The 25,869-nt window shown below is 38.0% G+C and overlaps 1 protein-coding gene across 13 annotated transcripts in view; it reads right to left on the bottom strand.

The window, feature by feature from the left end:
- The window catches only part of LOC134540120 (ATP-binding cassette sub-family C member 5-like), a 103,890-nt gene that overhangs the window by 39,047 nt on the left and 38,974 nt on the right, over positions 1–25,869 (bottom strand). For 6 of the 13 annotated variants that reach the window (XM_063382642.1, XM_063382643.1, XM_063382634.1 and 3 more), the window contains 4 exons: positions 5,053–5,201; positions 3,733–3,841; positions 2,154–2,350; positions 1,012–1,161 (listed from right to left, as the gene is read on the bottom strand). In XM_063382642.1, the coding sequence (XP_063238712.1) occupies positions 1,012–1,161; positions 2,154–2,350; positions 3,733–3,841; positions 5,053–5,201 (605 nt within the window). Of the gene's footprint in view, positions 1–1,011; positions 1,162–2,153; positions 2,351–3,732; positions 3,842–5,052; positions 5,202–13,899; positions 14,011–16,816; positions 16,928–25,869 lie in introns of all 13 variants that reach the window. The other 7 variants (XM_063382635.1, XM_063382640.1, XM_063382641.1 and 4 more) reach the window with 2 other exon arrangements.

Consider the following 25,869-nt stretch of genomic DNA (forward strand, 5'->3'; position numbering starts at 1 on the left):
CGCGGAGAAACGCGTCTCGTAATTAAAAGTAAAACTTGAATCAAAAGTGGAGGTGAGGACTGGGAGTCCGGACCGAAAGGTCCAGAAGTTCCCCGAGTGAGGGCCATAAAAAAAACTCTGATTGAAGTCTCGAAGCTGGTAGCATTGCGTCGACTTTAGCGCTACCTGTTGGGGGCTGTCTGAAATAAAAAAAAATCGATTCGCCGAAGGCGTCTGCTTAAACCAAGGGTTAAAGGGCGCAGTCTAGTGCTACACTCTGGCGGCCTACAGGGTAAGTTGGCTGGGTGGTTAGCGAGTTTGCCGCTAGGTGTCGCGGGGTGGTCCATCTTGGCACACACATTTTTTTAATGCAAGGCATCCTGGGAGACGGTCGCTGTCTGCTGGGGTATCTGATCTGTCATTGGCCTTAGGCGAATTCTTAGAACCGAAAGAGGAGGGGGGGAGCAAAAGTGCAACGACGCTGAGAACAAGCGTCCATGACGTGCTTTTCGAGGAGAGAACCTAATACGTATTCGTGACCAGACTTACTTCTCTCAGCAGCTCTCTGAGAAGTAGCAGCTTGCAGCCCAGAAGCTGCTCTATGCAGTTTTGGTCGTGCAGGGAATTAAAATTACAAACTCGGGACGTGACTGCAGGCGAGAGAAATTTCAACCGGGCTGACTATGTCCACATTAGACAGCAAAATATCAGATTGGCCCCCTGGGAAGGGGCTTCGGTCCACTGGCACAAAGTTTAAATCCGTGGCGTACACCAGCCTAACCAAACGTAAATCACCCCCATTAACAACCAGATAAATTTAAAAAATTAGAAATCCCAAAAATTTTAAAATTATAGAAAAAAAATTAAAAAAAGGTGACGAAATGCCTAATTTCCGGCACAACATCCAACTTATATTTCACACTTTTGTAGTCTACGAAAAAAAAGTTGGCCCATCCTGCCCGGTCCCTCTAGATCCATCTCCGACTGGCAGAGACAAGTTCATCACTGGTGAAATGGTTTTATTAACTGTACCTGTTGGCGTACACGGCTCTGGCCAGGCAGACGCGTTGCTTCTGACCACCAGACAGATTAATGCCCCTCTCTCCAATCTCAGTTTCATCACCCCCAGGCAACGAGTTGATATCCTCAGTCAGGCAGCAGGAGTAGAGAACATCGTAGTATCTGCAACAAGTTTTGGAAAAAATCTTCCCCTAGCTCTGAATCACTGAAAAAGAACTGTGTACGTGTACAGGCATTTTGAAACATGAACTATATTTCTATTACAAAGGCAAGCAGCAAATCAGAGAACCTCAACTGGAGATACATAAAACCTAATGTCAGAGATGAAAAGGGGCAGTTTAACAGTAAACCCAACCAACCTCCTAGGTACTGACTCCGTGCTTACAAATTTGAGTAATGCCGGAGCATTGACACGTTCACGATTACTCTCGCCGAGGACCCACAAATTAAGATGACTGAAGGAAGCACTTCTAGCAAACTGATATTAAAAATCAATGCAATAGGCAAACATAACTGCAACAACATTTTTTTCCAAGTTCGCTTCCTTGTAATGATGTACTGATATAATTGTTTTAAGTATCAGTATAGGCCCATACCGCCAATTAACTTGATTTCCGATTTTCCAACAAGAAGTACTGAATCGGTTTTGCGTAGGTTATCGGATATGTTAAAGAAATGCATTGGTAATTGGCAGGGCCGGTGCAAGGTAAATTGGCGCCCTAGGCGAAAAACCTTAATTCCCCCCCCCCCGGCCGGACACCCTAAAAAAATTTTCCTTGCCTCAAAATACATCACGTAAGCCTAAGATTTGGTCAACAATCAAATGTAAGCAGGCTTGTATTTTTTTTTACTTTTTTAGTTATTACAAATCATAAACAGGTCACCGTGGACTTTAAATAATTACTTATATCAATATAATAAACATTCCAAACTGTTACAAAAATCCATTTTCATCTAGTTTCAATAATCGTTAAAACATATCATATCAGCTGTCGTGTGTCGTGCTGCGCCGCCCTCAGCTACTTGGCGCCCTGGGCGGTTGCCTAGTTCGCCTGTATGGACGCGCCGGCCCTGGTAATTGCATCGGTATTGTTTTTTACGCGTATCGCCCTTCACTACTTTAGAGCGGAGCGACGACAGCGTGAACTAGTGACCTTTTGGCTCGAAACTTCTCTCCGAACAGAATGTTGTCCTTCAGGGTTGCGTTGAGGATCCAGGGCTCCTGGCTGACGTAGCCGCACAAGCCGTCCCGGGCCACGTGGCCGCCGGCTATCCTCATCTGGCCGAGAGCCGCCAGCAGCAGAGACGACTTCCCCGCCCCCACCGGGCCGCACACCCCCACCAGCTGACCCTGCGGGGCAGCGGGCACGGTTACCAACCTCAGCAAACAATGCAGTAAAACCAGGGGTGCAACAACAGGGGGGGGCAAGGGTATTTTGCCCCCCCCCCCCCCTCTGAAACCTTGAAATGGGGGCAAACGGGGGCAAAGAAAGTGCTGTGTAATCAATTTTATAGATTATAAAACTGATTAAATAGCACTATTTTCCACCTTGAAATACAAATTTTCCCGGGGGAGGACCCCCCACTTCAATAGGGGGGGGATCGATGATTCTTTATAAAAATGTATATTGCCTACCCCCCCCCCCCCCCCTTGGAAATTTAGTTGTTCGCCCCTGAGTAAAACCCCTCTTAAGAAAATACCACATTAAAAAAAAAAAAATTTCTGCAAAATAAACTTGAAAGATTCAGCACTGTACCGTTAAATACATAATTTTTTTTACCCTTTTAAAATAATTTCCCTGTTAAATAAGTTTAAATTTCTAGTACCCTGAAATTCTTCTTGATAGGGATTTACTGTAATTCATGAATAATGAATTGGGCTTAATGTATCAACATTGACGTCATTGTAGGCCAGTGGTTTTCAAATTTTTCGAAGTCGGAAGCCATTTAAAATTCTTCTAATAATTGTAGTTGCACCATATACAAATTTCTGAATAATATGTTATGATAATTAATGCCTCAGAGATGTATATTGATGGTCGACTCAAGGCTTGTTTACAAACAATAACGAGTGACTACAGCACCATAATGAAATGGTATAATAAAGTAACTATATTTATTTTTATATCTGGACACACATTTCCCTAGAATACCACAGTGCACCCTGGCACCCACTGAGCACCACTATCGTAGAAGATAAAACGTGACAATATGCTACTGGAGTATCGGAAGAATGAACGTGAGGGCGAAACTTGAGTACCCTGAGAAAACCCACCAGCAAATGCCAACGTTCAACACTTTTTCCACTTGCGAGAAATTCCCACCAGGAATTGAACCCACATTGTCTTGGTTGAAGATGAGTTATCTGACCACTTAACCACTGTCACACCTAGTAAAAATTCATACTATTTACAAAGATGTCCGTGTCAAACTCACCTGAGAATATTACGTTACAGTTGTTAGGTCTAGTCAAAACGCTCCAGTCATTTGTCATCCTCCCCTCCCCCCCAATTCCCACATTCGCCCAGAATATTTAAAGCTGATACCACTACTGCCCCACTGAGACAAGCCCAAATAATGACCAGCTGAAGTACTTTCTTGAAAAGCTCTGGAACCTTTGTGTTTACTTTCCTCATATACAACCTGCTGAAAACTGCCAAGAGCTTTAAAACTTGTACCCAATCAGTAATCAGTGAGGACAAGCAAAGACCCTAAACGTAAAGGAAAAGTCACCTTTTCCAACTGGATGTTGATGTCAAAGAGCACATTGAGATACTGTGTCTCGCCATCAGCCAATGGCTGAAGGTGTTCCTTTTCAGTCTTGCTTGCCAGTACATCTTTCCTGAAAAAAAAATTACATTAATATACTATACACCAATCCCTCACTTAGCATGACTAATGTGTTTCTAGAAATGTTCTTGTTATTCGAAATCACGTATTCTAAAGCATTAGTCTCCATAAATAGCAAGGCTAATTTACTTAATGTGTTCCGAAATGTGTAGGGAAATATTCTTCACATAATATAAATGCGTAGAATAACACTCAACGATAAATATGTCACACCATTTATCTTTATAAGCCTAACATCAAATACTTTGTATGACAAATACGATACTGCGTAACACAAGATAGGTGGTTATGTACTTATCGTCAGTCAGCTGGTTAGCTTGCCCGCCCGGGCGTGACCTTCAACTCACATCGCGTACCTTTCCACAAACTTTCCAAACCATCTTTAGCAGTGAAACCGATATTACTGTCTGGATTCTAATATGATTCCAACTGCAGGTGCATTAACACATACAGTTACCGGCAGACGAATGGGCAGACGTTGCTTTGTGTTTGTGCGTGCGAGTTACTTGCCACTGTCTAGACTGAAGTTCGTCACAGCCAGGGCTGTGGCCGGGCGAAAACGTTATGGCCCAGCGGCATATGCGCGGGCATAAAAACATTTAGTCCTTTACACTCCATGGCCGCAACTGAACTTTCCATGGCTGATATTTGTACAACAGCCAATAGCTTAGTCAGACCTGCACGCGCATCTCTTCTCCCCTCGTATAGATAAATGTATGCCATGATATATCTGTTGTTTACCAAGTCGAAACATACTTCGTAGCGTCATACGCGGAGATCATGCCAGACTTTTTTTTTAATTGTGACGATTTTGTGCTTACTGAAATTTACAGACGTGCTATTCAAGACTGAGGCAGTAAAATTAACATTAAGTTAAATTAATTCACGCAATTTGAAGACATGCTAAGTAAGGTATTGGGGTACATTTATAAAACATGATTTATCACGCTTCAAAGCTGCATCTTACAAGTATTTTGTGAAACCGTGATATTCTGCGCAAGTAATGAGTTCTATGTCATATGTTTTCACATAGAAGTTTAAGCCAAAGGTAGCACAAAATAAAACAGCAGTGTAACTAATCTAATAGTTATAAGCTACAGAAACATGTAGAAAACATATACAAACACAACTCATTATGATAAATGACATAAAATTTATAGTCAAGTGAAGAATGTGAAGAATGTTAAAACCATCTCTAGTCACCTCTTTATCTTTTTGTTTTGTTTCTTGGTTCTTGAGTCTGGTAATTCTGCAGTAGGGTAAGAAAATGTCCCATTATTGATGCAAACAGCTTGTGACTTGTCAATCGGCCGAATGGGGGACCAACCAATGTCTTCCAGCGAAAGTACACCCTACAAAATTTCAGCGCATGTATAAGGACCTGTAATTTCTGATGTGCCACAGGCTAAAACAAAAATACTGAGCTATTATATTAGTTTTAAGTTTTGTTATTGCAAAATTTTATTCAACTTTTTTAAACATGTTTTGTCTAAAGAGAAAACTATAATAGTTTATTTTTTACACAGGATGTTTAAATTTTGTTTTAGCAAAAAAAAATTAAAAACTGTTACTGATAATTACACACAATAGATGTTCCAAAAATAACACAATTGCAAATTTAAATTTACTCTGTTTGCAAACTAAGTATTTACAGTAATTTTCAATGAAACATCAGACAAATGACAAAATTTATTTCTGAAACGTGATAGTTGATTTATAAAATAAAATATGAAAATTTAGAAGCAGTGATGATTTTATCACAACCCTCCTATTTACTGTAAATGAAAAACCATTTACCCCACATGCCATGATCGTGCAACCCCAGAAGCAGTGAAGGGTTAGCCGCATGCAGCACAAGCAGAAGCGGACCATACATGCTTGAGTGAACGCTATCAGGGGACACCACACTCTTCGTTCAGAACTCCACATAAATGGCACAACACGTTAATGACACACTTCACTGGCAACGCACAAGGCAGGAACTGAAAATAAACCACAAAAATACATCAGCTCAGTATGCACCTTCCTCTCCCCCCCAGAAGAATCTTAATAAAAATTCTGTCATGTAAAATTTTTTACAATTGCATCCAACATGCAAAAAATTTCAGAATGAATGTTTTGAGAAAAATTATGGTAAACATTATTTAACCAATTCCCAGGAAGAAAAAATTTTGAAAGAACCCATCATAACATATTACATTTTGACTCAATGGATCTCTATTGAACCTAACTCCATGTTTTTGTCACATTTTTTGACAAAACTGGGAGATAAATTCATCATTCCCACACGTGATCAAAATATGATCTTCCATCCAAGCCATTCAAAACAGAACAGTTTATTTGGTTTCCTCAATGGAGGTTGGTTTGAACAATGGATGGAGAAGAACTGAAGATTCAGGCACTTGATTGAGCTATATCAAGAAGACAGAGACAGGGATTAGTTAGTGATAGAAGTGGAAAGTTTTAAATATAATGCCTTGGATTTAAACTTTAACAAGAAAACAGCTACACCAGCAGATCTTCTGCTGCTAATGCATAAGAACGTGTAACCCAACATAACAGCAGCATTGAGAATTTTCCTCACAATATCAGTCTCATTTGCCCTGAATGAAAGGAGTTTTAACAAACTAAAGATCATAAAAAATTACCTCAGATACTTAACAACAGGTCACGACTAACCAATCTGAGATTCGTGTCAATAGAGCACAAGTTAGTTTCAAAGCTGTCTTTTGAGTACAAAAAAAAAACTTTGCAGCCAAATAAAAAAAGCTCATAAAGTTAAATGTTAGTTCAAGCCTTCTGTGTTTAAATTAATTTCTCTCACATTTTTTCAATAGATTAAGAGATTGTGTAAAATGTCTAAGTATAACACTCAAGATGATAACTTGATAAAATCTGTTATTCCTAATATTAGCACTATGTATCATAATTAAATATCTTGTTCTGTCTGCTGATTCAAGACACACACACATTGTTTTACTTGAGATCATAGGTTTTAAGTTGTAGATAAGCAAGTGCATGTAGTTAGCACTTAATATTCTTTATTGTCCGTTTACCGTGGTACATATACAGGCGCCATAACCGGAACTGACATTCACCTGTTATCAGTGATGCCAACCATCACGAGCAAGGCAGATGTACAACACCTTCCCCTTTATACTGCGAGACATGTGACCACTTGCTAGGGTTCTAAGGTTTACTTGTTGAGACCAAACTTACATACAAAGTTGTGCAATTGCTTATTAACAGTACACACTATAATTCAGAAAACAAGTATACTGCATGAAACACACATGTGCAATTCACAACTCACTTACAACACACTAATTGACAAGCAGACAACATTACAAATTTAAGCGCTTCACAGGCTTCACCTCCCTTCCACTTTTGGTAGCCAAGGTATGGCCACTGCTGTCTGTTGCTTCTTGAGATTTATCACCCTGCACAGTAGACACATCAGTCACTGCATTCGTCGAAGTTTGAGGCTCAAACCCCCGGAAGTCAGGCTCCAATGATGAGGTGCGTGGAGTCTGCTTCAGGCGGTTACTCTCCTCGCCATCAGTCTTGGTGTTGGGAACCTCGAGCAGGCGTGGAGCTGACTGGTGGGGCTTCTGCGAGGTAGTGGTTTTTCTCAGATGGATCACATTGCGACGCACTATCCTATCACCTGATCCTCGCACCCAATAGGAGCGAGGTGATGAGTGTTTGCCCACAATGACTCCCGGCTCCCACTTGTCATGTTTGTGGGTTTTGACAACCACAGTTTCCCCCTTAACGAATGTTATCTCCTGTCGCCTGGCCGTTTTGTTGTATACGTCTCTCATCTGCTTCTCCTTTGACATTAATGCTCTCACCACGTGTTCTGGGGAGATGACTCTAGGTCTGAGGGTGTTATATGAGACAGGCAGTTTACTCCGAAGTCTCCTATTAAATAGTAACTGAGAGGGGGACCAGTCTAAGCCAGGAAGAGGGGTGTTTCTATATTCACGAAGTAAGTTTCTGAAATCAGTGCCCTGACTTTTGCGTAGCAGCATTTTGCTAATCTTTACTGCCATTTCTGCCAACCCATTACTGCGTGGATAATGAGGACTACTAGTTCGTAGCTCAATTTCACTCAGGGCATAATACTGACGGCATTCATGAGAATTGAATGGCATGTTATCAGCCATCAGCACTCGTGGGAGGCCATGAGTGCTGAATACTTGTTGCATGGCACTGATGACGGCAGAGGAAGTCTTTTTGGGAAGTTCACACACATCTATCCATTTGGAATATTTGTCCACAAGAACCAAATAATCTTTCCCAGCGAAGTCAAAAATGTCTGCACCTACTGTGTCATATGGCAGCTTTGGAATGGGATGTGGGCAGAGGGGCTGTCTGTAGTTGGCTGGGCGAAACTTCTCACACACAGAGCATTTTTGAATGAACTGCACAATATCAACTGACATAGATGGCCAGTAAAACAACTGACGGCCCTTGGACTTGGTCTTCGATTCTCCACAGTGGCCTTCATGAAGCAGCTGTAGAACATATGGTCTTAGAGCCTCAGGAACAACAACCTTATCGCCGAGGAAGACTAAACCACTTTCAGCACACAAGTCATCCCGCATTTTGTAATAAGGTTTGCATACTTGAGGAACTCTACTGTAGGGGGGCCAATCTGACTGACAAAATTGGGACACTTGACAGAGAGCCGCGTCCTTAGTTGTTTCCAACTGGAACTGAAGCAAGCGTTTGTTTGACATAGGCAAGTGCTTACTGACGGAATGTACTACCTCAACCATTGCAGGATCGTCGAATACCTTGTCTGCAAGATATGACCGCGACAGGTGGTCTGCGAAATACATGAGTTTACCAGGTAGGTAAGTAACGTTTAGGTCATACTTCAACAGTTTAAGACGTAACCTCTGAAGGCGTGCTGAGCCTATATGATGAACTGGTTTGACCATAACATTCACAAGTGGCTTATGATCAGATTGCACTAGGACCTGCTTACCATAAATATAGTAGTGAAATTTAGCTGAGGCAAAAGAAACTGCTAAGAGCTCCTTCTCAATCTGGGAGTAGCTCTTTTCTGCTGCTGTAAGGGACCTGGAGGCAATGTGCACAGGGTGGAGACCCTTTGGGCCCTCCTGAAACAAAGTAGCACCAAGCCCACTCTGTGATGCATCACACTGTATAACAAGTTGGTTTGTGGGATCAAAAGTTGCCAGAACAGGGGCACTAGTGATGAGCGACTTGAGTTTACAAAAAGCCTCTTCATGACACGGGAGCCACAACCAGTCTACATCTGCTTTAAGAAGTTCATACAATGGGGAACACACACTAGACATACCTGGAATATAACAGCGAACAAAATTGAACATCCCCAAAGTACGTTGAAGTTCTTTGCGATTGCTGGGAGCCTGTAGACTAGTTAGAGCTCGGATTCGCTCAGGATCAGGTGACATGCCTGCGACGGAGAAGATCTGGCCCACATACCTTACTTCGGAAACCTTATATTGAAGCTTATCTGGGTTGAACTTGATGCCAAGGCTGGCTGCACGCTCCACCACTTGCTGAGCACACGTATCATGGTCACCTTCTGTTTCGCCTGTGCAGAGGATGTCATCGAAGAATGTCACCACTCCAGGAATAGAGGCAAAGTTCTCTTCGATAAACTTCTGGAAATTTTCTGGGGCATTGGCAATGCCGTATGGCATGCGTAGATAGCGGTAGCACCCAAATGGTGTCGAGAAGCAGCACTTGTGAGACGAGTCTTCATCTAGTTGCACTTGGTGGAACCCTTCCTTAAGATCAAACACTGAATAAAATTTTTTCCCTGTGAGCTTCTCGGACATTTCTTCCAATGTCGGTATTTCATGGTAGTCTCGAATCACCACCTTATTGAGGTCAGTCGGATCAAGACATAACCTCAACTTCCCACTTGACTTTTCCACAACAACTAGGTTGCTCACCCAAGCGCTAGCACTGAGCTTGTCAACTTTACATATAATGCCTTTCTGTTCGAGTCTGTCCAGTTCTTGTTTTAACGTAGGTCTGATTGCTCTAGGGACCCTTCTTGGAGGCTTACAAACAGGGTTGCTATGGTCGCGAATGTTAATTCTACATACTTGGGGGAAACAGCCAAAACCAGTGAATACTTCATTGTGTTCTTTAATGAATCTGTCCTTTGCCTCGTGGCAAGCTGAGTGAACCCTTTTCACAAGATTGAAGTCAACACAAGACTGTAGCCCTAACAAAGGAGTGCTGTCAGAGTCAACTATAACAAATTCAACATAAGACTCTTGGCCTTTGACAGAACAACACAAATTAACTACTCCTTTTGCTGCAAGAATGGTCCCACCCCAAACCTCAATTTTTAGGGATGTTGGCCTGACCTTGAACTGTTTGTCAACCATCCTGAACAAACTGAGTGGCAAAATATTTATTTCAGAACCGGGATCCAATTTTATGTTCACTGCTTTGTCCTCAATCAGTATACGCTCCCTCCACTCATTGATGTGGGTTGTTCTAGTCCCTCTAGGATACACAGAATTGACTGTCACCGCATCACAGTATAGACTCTCACTAGAAGAATGCTTTGCTTTTACCTCCCGAACTTTCCGAACTCTGCACGAGGCAGCAAAGTGATTCATAATGCCACATTTGGCACATTTTTTTCCATATGCTGGGCATTGTCTGGCCTTGTGCTGTGTCTGGCACCTTGAGCAGTTGTACTCACCGTTATCACCAAACTTGCTGTTTTGTCTTGGGCGTGACGACTTCCTATCCTTAGTGGACACAAAGTCACAACTTACACTATCGTGAGTAGAACTCCGAGCTTGAATCTCCTTTGCTTGTTGTTGACTTTGTTCCATCAGACGGCAGTGTGCAGCAACTTTAGTAAGAGTAGCATTGTCTAACCTCAGCAGAGACTCCCGAACGGACGAATCTCTGATGCCCTGTACGATGCGGTCAACCAGCATATTCTCTTCCTGCGAAACTGGGCGCTCATAGCCACATGTTTTAATCAGGCGGCGGCAATCAGTCAAGAAATGATCAAAAGTCTCACCCTCAAGTTGCACACGCTGGTTAAAAACAAACCGTTCATACAAAGGATTTGTTTTTGGTGCCACGAACACGCGATACGCTTCCTTTACTTTAGAATACACAAGCTTGTCCTCCGGTGGGATGTCGAAAGTTTCGAAAAGGGCTCGTCCTTGGGAGCCTAACATGTTTTTGAGTAGGGCGATCTTAACCTTATCTGGGCCCTCATCCTGGCCCGTTGCGATTAAATAATTTTCAAAATCTCCTTCAAACACTTCCCAGTCTTTTCGGGCCGTGGTACTCTCCAAGTCGACAGAGTCAGGGAGCTTTACAAGATTGAGGCCTGCCATGGCACAAACAGAAAAAAACTATACGATTCAGTCTGTCAACAACATTGTTCGATATTCACTATTAACCACCGACGTCCGACAAACACGTGTCGACAAACAAACGCACACCTACAGGTTATATCACCTATAGCACACAAATCCAACGAACATGGACGAACTGAAATATGAACACAATTCCACACGACTGCGCCATGTTTTACTTGAGATCATAGGTTTTAAGTTGTAGATAAGCAAGTGCATGTAGTTAGCACTTAATATTCTTTATTGTCCGTTTACCGTGGTACATATACAGGCGCCATAACCGGAACTGACATTCACCTGTTATCAGTGATGCCAACCATCACGAGCAAGGCAGATGTACAACACACATATTCCGATATAATCTGATAAACCTTGTCATTTCATTCTCCAGCATTCATGATAAGTGTGAAAGAATGTACCAAACATTCTACTCTAATATTATTTGTAAATTAAATCTCTTAGAATTAATTTGGCATTTTATATTGTACAAAAAATGAAATGATTAAATATCTAAGTTGAATAAGAAATATTTGGAATAGTGGAATGAATGTGTGATGGCAATATGAGGTGTTGTAAGGGAGGGTTTTGGTTTGGTTGGTTGTTTTGGAAAAATGAGGGGGTGTTGAGTGGAAGGGGGAGGAGGAAGCAAGATGAGTTCTTGCCCCGGGTGGAAACTAGTGTAGTTACGTCCCTGAGTATCGTAACAGTGGTACATTATTTTAATTTTGCTTTCAAGAAAAAGCATTAATTAATACCAACACTGTATTGGTCAATAAGTTACCTTATAATACTATGCACAACTAGAAAAATATTTATGTCTAAAGGTAATATAAATTATTGTGTAGTCACACATTAGTAAGAAAATGAAAAAAAATACAATAAGCAAATTGTGCACATTCCAAATGTTCATGCAAACTTTTGCAAGCAAAGAATTCAGATTTAAAATTGTAGACCACACATTCTAAAAAAAATATTACAAAAAAAAAAAGGAATTGTAAAACTCAAGAAGAAGTAATAATACTCTAAAGAGTAATCATGTAATTTTTAAATGATAGTATGTACGCTGGAAATAAAACACTGTCCACGCAATGCTACTTCTGCAAACCTTCCTTGGCTGGGTTGGACTGTAAGAGGTATTGCATATATAATAGTGGAATGATTTAGAAAGCCTGTGCCGGGAAAGACCTACAGTTGATGACATGGTGCTCAAGAATCAGTCTCACATGCCATGTTGATATTTTAGTTTTTTACATCATAACTTTTTACTTAAAGGCTACTTCTGACATTTTAACTCATTACCTCTCATGCATTTGTTGATTTACAACACAATTTTATCCAACACATATTCACTTAGTGTAATATTATGGGTGTAACAAGGCATGCAAGTCTTTGTAATTATTATCACTTGCATGACTTTTTACCCCCATCATATTACATGAATTGAATATCTGTTGAAAATATGCATTTGTCGCAGAACAACAAATGAAAAGGCAGTATTGAGTTAAAATTCCAAAAAGAGCCCTTCAATAAAAGTAATGACAAAGAAATAAAAAAAAATCAACATGGTGCTTGAGACCAAACTTTAAGACTGATGGATAACCAGTGACAAGTAGATGTCAGTACACTTCTTTATCTCAAGTGTCCACTCTTGCCTGAGCTGACACCCTATCAGATTATTTCCTCTGCTTGAGTGTCAGTCACTAGCCAACCCCCCATCAAGGAGGCAAACTTGACGACTAACAAATAGGCTTCAGCGATATCTAGAGAAGCTCGGTCCCAGGTACTACCTGGAATCACCTCGGTATATTTATCTTGAAGCTACTTGAGTGCAGCCAGTCTATCAGATCAGACAAACGTTTTGAACCCCCTAATCCAATGCAGATGCATGAGTCAATCCTCGTCCTTCCTGGACACTGCTGATAGGCTGAGAGAGAGCTCACTCGCATTGGTCTTTCCAGAGGCTGCTACGAGGCCTACTGATTGTAGGTGAAGTACGTAATAGGGCACCTATGCCTACCTATCTAGTACAACTGCAACCATGACAGCACCAATAACCAGTGTGGGCTGTCAGCTACCTGACCTGGCTGTGTTTCTGGTCTTCGGCACAGGCTTTGCAAGAGGCAAACACCACGTAATATTGTTCCCCCCTTCACCCCTCAGCCCTTTGAGGTTTGCTTTGTCATCCCAACCACCTCCGACCGTGTCAACGTATTGCATAAAACTCTGTGGCCACATCCAGCTGTTCAGACTACATTCAGCGAGTCATCGGCAAATAACACCTCCAGGCAGATGAAATCCCTTATTTCTACCAGAGGGAAAAATTAGTTTGGAATGTAAAAGAGCAAATTTTTTTTTATTTGCATAAATATTGGGTTTCAAATTCAGTAATTGATGGTTACATTATGAACACAAAATTTCCAAAATGTTATGATTTGTTTATGATTCGGTTGGTTAACATTGAAAAGTACAATAGGAAATTTTATGTTAATGGACTCAGTCAACCCTGGTAAAATTGGAATTTGCATCCAACAAAAAAAAAAAAATTGGCAGTAAAGACCAAACCTGTCACGAAACATACACTACAAAGCACACACAATGTATCAAACAATGCATCAAAACAAAAACAAAAATCTTTCAAGCAAGTGCACACCTTTAACCTCTGGAATGCCACCTTCGATTCAAATAAATTTTGAATGCCGATTTCAAGAACGTTGAAAGAATTTCGTATCTGTGAGTTCAGTATGGCCACAAATGGGAAAACCTGTAATAAATGTAGCAAAAAAAAAAAAAAACCAAACTTCAAAAATAGTCATGCAGAACTTAAGAAATAATAAAACAAATCACAAACATCAAAAATACTACATACAGAATTGATATCCCAGCTTCCAATCACACATTTACAAAACAATAAAAACAGCTGATCACAATTTCATCAAAAAAATAAAAACCATACCATAATAACAATAAAACCTTATATATACATTTTTTAAAAATATATAAAAATGTGAGGAGAGAAAAATGTATTTGGTTCCCCTTTCCCAGGTTAATAACAGACATAGCAACATGATAAAAATTTACATCCCTACAAAAAAACATTTTTAATGCTCTCAAAATAAAAAATGCAAAAAAATAAATAAAAATATGTTTATAAGTACATGGTAAAAATAAATACATATAACACAAATACTACATCTGTATATATTATAAAAGACTAAATAACAAAATTTTGTTGTCATCTGTGTTCGGTCACAACACTCAAACACAGTAAAACAGAAAGAAGGCAAGGTAAAGCTCAACAAGAAACACAAGAAGGATAAGCATTAATTTAAATAGAAAATACTATTCAAGCCAAGTAGTTTTAATCAGGTTAGAGCTGCACACCCTTTAAACAATAACGTTATCAGTTGAGTTGACGATACTCGCTCAGCAGAAAAAAGGTTAGATATAAGCAGGAAATTAAACACTAAAACCAAAAATACCAAAACATTTCTCTTTTGAACTACTACTCCAACTTAATTTACACATGGGAATAAAAATTTGTTAGGTCATTTTTATAATTACTTTTACATACATAAAGTACGTGAGGAGTGATTCCGATTTTATCGATAACATGCGGTACCCATTACTGAATCATTTATGGTGGGATTATAATATGCTATAAATAAAGATGAAGATTATTGCAGGACAGTGTTAAACTGTTCCAGAAACCCAATCGCTTAAACAGAATGTAAGTAAAGGAATCCCACTATCTTACTTCAGTCAATTTCCCCGAGTTTTCGCTGTTTTCTCTGCCTCTGTGTATCTAGCAAAATAACACATATACAGCAAAACCTCATTTATATGGATGTCCGGATAATCCGGATGAGATATGTATTTTATTTAATGTTCACATAAAAATGACAATTGTATTCTACATCTCGGCAAACAAAGACGGTTACCTCACTATAATGTAACTGACTATGCTTTATTCAAACACCACACGTTTGAAACGGAAGAAAGTTTACGAATTATTTGTTTAGAAATGATGTGAAAAGTCATTTTTATATTTTTTAATAACTTGTAAACAATATAGGGCATGTATACTATGAAATTTTGTAACAAAACATAGTTTTTTAACTTATTAAAAGGTAAGTCTCCAAATTTAAAAATTTTATTTTGCTTATTATCCATATTACCTGGATTATCTGGATTTTCGATTGTCCTGATTGAACATACTAAAAAAAATACACAATTGATTTTAAAATTTTTTCCTGTAAAATAAACATATTCATAAACGCTACATAACAAACACTGTTAGTCTGAAACATTTTTTTGATGGAACTTTGAAACTGAGCCGTGCTTACGCATGTCTCACCTGTCCGCCGGCTGCTACGTGACTGCGCTCTCTGTGTCTGTGGTGACTTCCTTCTCACCTCCCCTGCCCCTCCTTGCCTCCCCTCCGCTGGTGTGTGCTCGGTCAAGCCAGTTCAGTCTGGACGGTTCGGGCTAGTTCCCCTCTTCCTTCCCCTCTCCCCTGTGTGCTTACTCCGCCCCTAGTTAACTAGTATATAAACCCTGCTATTAGCGGTGTCGCTACCTGCAGTCTGCCTTGACGTTTGGTGTGTGCACTTGTGCACTTGGTGACGTCGAAGCCGTGGTCATGGGCGTGAGTAAATTGGAACCTTAACGAAGTTTGTTTGTTTACTGTGTTTGTAGTGGCTTGTTAATTTAGAGTTGTGTTTGTCATTTTCCCTTTTCTTTCGTTGGCCACATTCTTTATCAGTTGTTCTCCCTTCGCCCATGACCATATGGCTCGCTCGCCGTAAATATTTATAGTGTGTTGTCATTTTGTTTCAAATCTTTGCGTACCTGGTTTGACTGCAGGTCACTGGTTAAAATAGGCTGTACATTGATTGTGATCAAACTAAAAAAAAATATATACTGATTTGATTTAACTTCTAATTAAGATGAAATGGTTTGTAGGCCTAACCCTTAAGTATAAATAATTATTATTATTGTTACAGATTATTAACAGCACACTTTATGATTAAATTATGTAGATACTGTTTCTGAGATATTAAGATTATACAGAATATGAAAAATTACTGACACTGTCTTGTAACAAAGACATTGTCGATTTCCCTGTTTTCAAAGACTTTAATAAACAGAATGTAAGTACATTTTCAAGTCCCAAAGTTGTCTCTGTTCTCCAGTATTTCCCTGCAGGAACCCTAGTGTATGACCTGGTCTAGGTAGAGTAACACTGGAATGTGCTTTATAAAAACGAGCAGCTCTTATAAAACATAATAAAAAAAAATTTTAAAAAATAAATCATATTCAGCATTTCCTGCAAATAGTTTTAGAATCTCAAGGATAACTTTCAACAGCTGGTTAAAACTTTTGAGTTATTTTATGTAGCATAAAATTTCAATTGTCTTTCTTTAAGTATAAAATTGATCCCACAAAACATATATAATTATTTTCTTGCTTCAAAAGAAAAATGTTTATCAGCATGCAACAAGCAACAAAAATAAAAACATACACCAAAATATTAACACATAATTTTGTGTACATAAACAAGTCAACACCTTAATTCTCAAGGAAGCTACAGAAGCATCAAAATAAGACTTTGTTGCCTCTCGGATCCTGCTCAAAGAATCTTTGAGTTGGTTACCGAAACATGCTGCCAAAGGAAAAGCCTGAAAGAAACAGAAATTAAAAGAAACATGAAAAGATTGTCCACAATTAAATTTATGAGGTGCAAATGAAAGTTACTTTCCCGTTTAGAGCACAATATTCATAACGGCAAAATTCAAAATGCAACTGAATGAGCAGTGACTGAAGAAGGAAAACGTAAATCTACATCTGAACAAGAACAGAGGTTGTCAAAATGAATGTTTATTCAAACAAAAATTGAATAGCTACATTTTGTGACTGTGTGAAGCACACAAAAAAATTAAAATGACTTTGCAACAGTGGTTCAAGCTACAGATAATCATACAGAAATTTCAACAGAAGGCCTCTTGAGATTGACAACGCTGCTGAATTGAAGCTGTTGGAAAAATCAGTATATCTGTTTAGCTTCTGACTGCCCAAATCACATTAACATTCAGGAAGTAGAATATAGAAAGACCCATGGTCTCATACAATCGCTTGCCTAAATATACGCACGGAAATACTTACCGAAAATTTTACTGTATGACTTTGGCATGATGCATTTAAAACAGTGATGTAGCGCTAAACAAAGTAGTGGCAGAGCTCTTACTAACCCCAACGCTTCTCTTGGTAAAAATTCATTGCATAAAGCACCCTTCTGCTCTGAATTTCTAACTAATCTCTTCCCTTCCATATCTACTTAAAAAAAAAAAAAACTCATAACTAACAGACTGAAAGACAACTCATAGCTTAAAACGGTGGGACTAGAAGCATGAAATTTTGCACAGGAGTTCCTCATATAATGTAGGTGAGCACTAGACAATGATTTTTGAAAATTCATCCTGACTCTCTCATCACGAACTCTCCGGAACTTTAAGAACTACTGACTTGAAATTGGGCAAGTACGTTCCTTTTGCCTCACAGACATCCGCTAAGAAAGGATTTTACGAAAATCAGCTCCCAAGGGGGTTTTGTGGAGGTGTTAAATATCAAAAGTTCCCTATTTATCATTGCTATTGCATTGTTGGGGCTTTCTTTGTCTCCAAGGCAACGGCTTTTGCATTGTTGATGTCTTCTGTGTCACCCGGCTATGTTTTAATTCTTTACTGACTTTCAGATCTTAATCAGCTATCAAGGCGGGTTGCGGGGGCATTAAAAGATTAAAAATTTCCTGTCTTTCAAGTATATGTCCTACACACTTTACCTAATGTGTAATGGTGAGTAAGGTCTGGGCAGTGCTGGGTTGCCCCTAAAAATTCTGAAGAGATTTTAAGTGTAGAGAAACAACTGTCAGACTCTTTACTGGTTCATTGTCACCATGTTTGTTCTAACTGTAAAATTTTACATGTGGCATATTTAATTTTAACAGTATTCCTTTCTCTAGAGCAGTCAAGTTTGGCCATTTACATTTTAGTTTTGATTAAGGTTTGGAATAAAACAATATATATTTTAGTACATTCTTTGTGGTAGTTTTATGTAATATTTTAAGGTGTTCATTCTGATTTAATAAAGGTATAATATATATTAAAAATATCTAAATATTCTTAAAAACTCACACTGTTAATCCAAAATAGCATATTTTGATTTTAATTACTTCCGTTATTATAAATGTAAACATATTTTTTGTTTCCTAAGATGGTTTTTAAAATGTCGTAATAGTGTTTTTTTATTTGGGCTGACACATGAAGCGTGGCAGTGATATGCCCACGAGAAGGGACAGTGGTGGACCCATGAGGACTTGCAGTGGTGTACCCACTAGGACTTGCAGTGGTGTACCCACTAGGATGGGCAGTGACGTACAAATGAGGATGGGCAGTGGCGTACCCACTAGGACTTGCAGTGGTGTACCCATGAGAACAGACAGTGGTGTACCCACTAGGACTTGCAGTGGTGTACCCATGAGAACAGACAGTGGTGTACCCACGAAAACGGGCAGTGGCATACCAACTAGGATGGGCAGTGGCATACCAACTAGGATGGGCAGTGGCGTACCAACTAGGAGGGACAGTGGTGGATCCACATAACAAAGTAGAGACAAACCAATGAAATGCAGCTTGGTGGACATAAGAGGCATGGCAATGGCATTCCCACGAGGAGTGGAGGCGGACCCATGAGGGAGTCAGAGGTCAGAGTCGTGCTCATGAGGAGGGGCAGTGGTGGAACCACGGGGACAAGAAATGGCGTACCCATGAAAAAGTGCAGAGACAAATAAAGTAGCGCCATAGTGGCACACACGAGGATGGGCAGTGGTTTACCAATGAATATGGACAGTGATGGGCCTATATAGATGGGCATTGGCATACTCATACAGATGGACAATGGCATACCAACAAAGAGGCAATGGCAGGCCCATGAGGATGGGGTAGTAGTGTACCCACAAGGATGGGCAGAGGTGGACTTAAGAAGCATAGCAGTCACTCACTGTATGATTACAGGTTTTTTTATCTAACATAGGTAAATATGTAATCACTAAAACAGCACTATGGTTATTTCGTCCCATTCAAGCATAATGAGCAGTGCGAGAGAGTTCTACCTCTAGCTTTCTGTAGCGACGCACGGGTACATCAGCTAATTAATAATAATAGTCATCATTACTCTTACAGTCAATACATATAAGTGATGATTAATTAGTGCAAATATCCACTGATTTATTTTTAAGTAAAGTATATAGTATGTTTCAATTCTCGTACAAACATGCAAAAAAATTCACGCAAATAACTAATTAACAGAATATAAAGAGTAGGTATTTTGGGAATGCATTATGTTATGGAAGACAACCCTAATCTATAAAGCCAATTGGATAATTTATCCTGGGAGACACATTAATTGCTAGGAGATATAAAACATATACTAAATATTTCTAGACTTATATTAATGCGAACCAATTTTGCTTTAAAGTTCTATAGGCTGTGATTCCTAAAAATGACAATTGCATGTGCAATTCCTTTAAACAGCAGTTTTAGTTGAACACAGTTCAAATATTCACACACAAATTATATTATATATTATTAATGCCTTTCACTGTTAAATGTTATAATTAAAAATTAATTATTCAATACTATATTTAAGTTTCTGATATAATTTAAATAACTTTTTTATTTCTTTTAAGAAATCTTTCGGTGTTTACTATACCTTTTATGATCATAATTTACCTTATTTCATGCTATTCAAGTTATTCTGATGATTTGCTTACTTTATAATGAATAAGCCCTAGGTTTTAGTAAATTTAGTAAATTTACGTTCTTATGTGTTTTCACATAATTTTTAAGTATTGCTTGCGTTTTCTTTGTTCATAATAGCATGTTAACGTAATTTTCTTTTGTATCTTTTTTTTTTCTTGCCATGATTCTTTGTCTGAAGGTAAGATGATTTAATAGCGTGGCCTGTTGCATAAGAAGGAGATGAGCGAGAGACGGAAAATTAATAACTGTGAGAAAAATCGTTGGAGTGTTTCGGGCGGCTGTTGCTAAGCGTCCATATTGGCTGCAAATATTTTAAGGTATTTTTGTGATTGGTTAGGAGCAAGTTCACCAGACACCTTGATTTTTTTCTTGGTGTAATCTCTACCGAAAAACACCTCACTACGAATGGTCAAAAATTATATCCTGCTATGGTTTTGAGACGGATGTGCTGTGATTGGCTGAGAGTCCGTGCACCTGCTACTTCCTCCGGGTGGTACGCAGAAGCACACAGCCTCGGGCAGTCTGCGTCTGCACTAAGTACAGAGAGGTCACGGTCGGGCAAGGACTCACAAAAGCATGTAATTATGTGAATTTATAGAGAATTTCATGGCTGTGGTCTGGGCGCTACCACATATAATCAAACTCTTCCATGTTTGGAAGTTTTATCTAGAATTTTTCGACCACGGTCGTTGGTAATAGCCCATAACAAGGATCGGGTGAACTCTTGTCTTTGTCGCAAAGGACTGAGTACTTTGACTGTACCGTGAGTTCATGTGCGACCACAGGACATAAATGCGAACTGTTTTTCAAATTAATATTTCTCCTTCGGTACCTGCGAACAGTCGATGCGTGTGTTTTTTTTTAGTTAGAGAAGAGGTTATATGCAACAATTTGTATCCTCTATATGTATTGTTTTTTGTGGTTGCAAGATGGCTACCATGATGGCCTTGCTGGATTGTGATAATATATATTATAAAAATTGTTTCAGGAGATGAATTGATAATATTAATGGCTGAATCCCATCAAAAACCAGAAAAGAAAAAGAAAATATGGTAAAAGAAGAAGGTAAAAAAAAAAAAAGGAAGTTTAAGGTACACACACTCGCACACTAATATGTATTAATTCACATTATAATAGGTTAATGAAGAAAATATAATTTGATGGAATCATGAAAATTAATTTTGGAACAAAAAATGATAATATCAAAGCAAATTATTGTGTCAGTTTTGTTGATGAATCAAAACTATTTGTTTAGAAAAAGTGGTTTCTAAGCTGAAATTCACATATCTATTAATTTGACCCACTAAAAAATTTACGATAGTTCCAATGTTGTTATTAAGTGCTTGATTATCCAATATTCACTCTGTGTGTTTTATTATGTTAGTATACGGGGGCTAACATTTGGTAAAAAAATTTTTTTAGGATTTTACGTCTCATGACTATGCACAAAAAACACTTGTGACACCTGTTCAAAATTTCAAATGAGTCATTACATGAAAAAGATTGAATCGAACTGCCACCCTTTTTTGTTGCATACTAGCTCAAGCAATTAATGTACGGCAATTGAAGATCCTCTCCGTCTCAAATATCACAAGTTCGATACACAACAGGCATACTATGGATGATATTCTTTGTATGATTTTCCAGTCTTCGTTCATGAAAGCCAATTTCATCACCACTTCCTAATTTCCTTCCATTACCTGTTTCCAAAGGAACATACAAAACCATAGAGCAGGAAATTTGGCTTACAATTTTACAGTTCTGCAATTATTCACTGCACAAGTGGTGTTATAGCTGTGGTAAATTCGAGGGCATCTTAATTTTAAGATTATCTTGAATTTGAGGTCATCTTTAATTTGAGACCAGATAATATTCGAGGTAGTCTTAAATTTGAGACCAGATAATATTGAAAGAGTCTTCAATTTGAGACCACATAAAATTCAAGGTAAATTAAATTTGGGATAGTTTTTAATTAAAGGTTGTACATAATTCGAGGTTGTATGAAATTCAAGTTCATCTTAAATTTGAGGTGTTTAAGATTAGAGGCTATTTAATTTTATGGGCTGTCTTAAATTTCAGGTCCTCTTATATATGTATATTTTGATTTAAATTTTAAAAAATCAATAGTATAAAAAACTGACTCACCCACAACTAATTATGATGTGAGGTTACTTTCTATTAGACTTGTAACGTTGCAAGAACCCTGCCCTCCTAGCTAAATATTTTTCTTTAAACTATTTTTATGCATGTAAATATTTCTTAGAAAGTCTTTCTAATGATATTTTACCGTTTTTATGTATTTAAGGGTTGATATTTCACTTGCTGTATGCTTTAAGAATGTACCTTGTATTTTAACAGACATTTTCAATCATATAATTTTTTATGTAATTATTCACAAATAAGTTGCTGTACTAGATTTTTGCCTATTTTGGCCTACTTTTTCAGGTTTTTTCTAAATAAGTTTAATTTTATAAAGTAATTTGTATTATAATTGCTGTTTGTAATATTCATTAACGTGTTGAATGATTCTAGAACACGGGACTGTGTCTGATGTGATGGTTAAAAAGAGAGGCATGAGAGGCCTGTAAGTGGGAGTGAGAAAGAAACTGTGATTCCCCGCTAACCGAGATAAAAGCTAGGATTCCCCACTGGTCGTGGGAAATGTGTGATAACTGCTGTCTCACGGTGTGGGAGAGAGAAGGAGAATGTAAGTCCCTGGCTCTATGGAGAGAAAACTGTTTTCAATGTGTGTTCTGTTTTCCTATTGGCTTATGATTTGTAGAGTGAATGAAGCGTGCGTGTGATTGGTCGGTGAGGTCATGTGACTTCTCCTACCTGCGTGGAGGAGACAGTGGCAAGAGTTCTCCAGTCGTTTGCCGATTGCTGCACCAGTAGGTCGCGTTCGGTGGCTTCTCGCCAAAAATGAAGTAATTTGCTGAATAGATAATTTAACGTTGGTGGTCAGAGCCATGCCGAGTATTAAGTTAACCTAATTTTTTTTATATTTCATTCGGACATTAATTAGAAAATGTGATCACCTTCGTCAGCGGTTGGCTTGGGGCGAAGTTCATTTACGCTGGGTGCGGCCCTGTTCGAGGTCGCACTATTTTCGTGTACTTACAGTAAATATTACTGAAGGACTTAAACTACGTGTTTTTTTTTTGGGTTAATTTTCATCGCCCGGGCTGCGAGAATTTTTCGACAGGCAGATGTACGTGTTGAACGAGTGAGTAAAACTGTGAAAATGATTGGATTCGTCTGTGCATTCTATTTAAAAAATAAAACAACAAAAATTACAATCGGCGTTGAAAATCTTTTTATTTTTTGTATGTAACGAACCGTTATAGACTACTGAAGCTGGGTAGAAATTTCCCAACAAAAAAAAATCAATGCTAGCAGTTCTAAAATACTTTACCACAAAAATGTTTTAAAAAAGTTCTGTTTTAAAAGTTTTTTAAAAATTGACTTTTTTAAATATGGATAAGTGAATGGTTATACAGAATACTATGTTTGTTAATTAAAGGAACACAGAGCCTATTATTTATATTATAAAACTAAATTTATATTTGACAAATAAAAAGCAAACAACATGCATACAAAACTAGAAAACCAAATTGTTTCTTTCGCCCACAGCTACAAGTTCAATACTAACAAAAGTTGCATTATTCATGATTTTTAAAGCAATAATTATTAATTAACAGCAATGGTTACATATGTTATAATAAGCATTTCATGCCAAAAAAAATTCTTAACAGTTTCATAAAATAATTGCGATGCAAAAATTACAACTACAGAAAAGAGCTGACAAGAGGAACCCTGCCTAAAAAAAAAAGGTATGTGTGTGTAATGTACAAATATTTACATTAAAAAAATACATTGACACATAAAAAAGGCATGCGGAAGAGGCAAAAAGTGAGAAAAGTCATGCAGAAAAAGACACTGGAAGCCTCACCTGCCAAGAGAATTTATTTACAGAATTATTAGAAAGAAGTTGATGGGTCTCACCCACTATTTCACACTGTATCCTGCAATGAATAAACAGTAAAACACTGCACTGCCATCAAAAATTTCCACCAGAAATTCACCTAAAATGGAAGAATAAATAGATGTGCACAAAAAACCAGAATAGTGCGACATTTATCTTCCCATACAATTACATAATTACCTGGCCAAAAAAAGGCATTAATCTGTAATATTCAATGTGTGTGTTCTTATGTAAATTTTCAAATGCTCAGAAGAATCACACATTGGCCCAGAAGAAAGTATACCCATACCTTCATACCCTCACATGCTTGCCAATGTTAGGACAATTACGTATGGACATAACTTGCTTTCTACATTTCAATGAAATTCTCCCATCTCGCATGATTACAGTTCATTTGGAGTTAAACAGAATAGTCTTAAGTGCTTAAGTTGTAAAATATTAAATTGTTCCATAAAGCTCTGTCTCACATGTTGAGTTGGTTGTTTCAGTTTCTTGCAATTACCAGTATTTCAGGGATTTCTGATAGCTCGCTTGCATGTGTTGTCGAGGAACAAATTTTTTTGCCAGGTGCCAGATTATTTTTGAGGTGTAAAAGGCCCTGCAAGTTATCCCATTATGAACATTTGCGTGAATTGTTTACCGATATTAGACAAATTCTAGTAAATGTATGGTGATCAAATTTCAAATAAAACACAAATGATAGAAAAATAAATTAACAGCAAAAGCCTTCAAATAGTAATAAAAAGAAAATTAAATAACCAAAATGGAATGAAAGACCTTAAGGAAGCCATCAATCTAGGGCATATTTTTGTGAGTGAGATAAGGTAACATGGTCAAACTTTCTGTGTGAGTTACACAAACATTTGGCCTCAATCAAAATGCATAGTCATCCAGGAAACATGATTCTCCCTGGCATTTAAGGAGCAGTAACGAAAGGTTTGGAATGAAGAGTAATTGTCACAGTTTACGCTAGGTTAATTCCTACCCACTTGTTAATTAATGCTGTACCCAAAATGCAAAGAAAATCCAAACACAATATTTTAATACTTACAAGAGCACAGGGCATGATCAAGAGCTACTAACTGGAAAAATTATAATACCATTTTAAAACTTGAAATAGCACCTAGCAGCCTATCTCCAAACAATTTAAAGTTTTAAAAAATATATACATGTAGCTCGGCACTGTGAGGGTTTATTTTGTGAGTTAAGTGATAGCATTACAAAGTTGTTGTACACATTTTAAAATTAATGTTCATTATACAGATCAGAATTAAATATGAACATTGAATGCTACATTAGAAATATTGACACAAAATTATCGCTAAAATTATAAATTTATATTTAATAAATAAATCTGAAAACCACAGCAACAATTATTTCAAAAACATATTTCATAACAAACAAAAACATAAGAATCAAATAACTATTTTACTACACCAGTTAGTACTGTACATGTTCCTTGTCATAGTATCACACCTGAAAAGCATTGCAAAAAAAAATTTTCAAAAATTGGAACCCAGGCAGCATCAGTCATTTTCTGAGAATCTGAACACTTTCAAAAACCACAGTTGCAAAATATCCGTGCCTATTAATGGCATAGATTTAAACATAGTACTGGCTGATTCAGATCTGATTAGGTTAAGAAACTGAAGAATTGCAGGTTTAAGTATTTGTGTGATAATACTAAAATAGTTTTAATAGTAGCTTCTCGAAACTGCATATATGTTTAATGTTAATTAAGAGATATGATTGGTGAACTGGCAGCTTGTTATTGTTTGTAGCGTTTTAACTTTTTCAAATGATCCCTACTTGGGTAGAA

Source organism: Bacillus rossius, chromosome 16 (assembly GCF_032445375.1).
Source record: "Bacillus rossius redtenbacheri isolate Brsri chromosome 16, Brsri_v3, whole genome shotgun sequence".
In the NCBI taxonomy this organism is placed as follows: Eukaryota; Metazoa; Arthropoda; class Insecta; order Phasmatodea; family Bacillidae; genus Bacillus; species Bacillus rossius.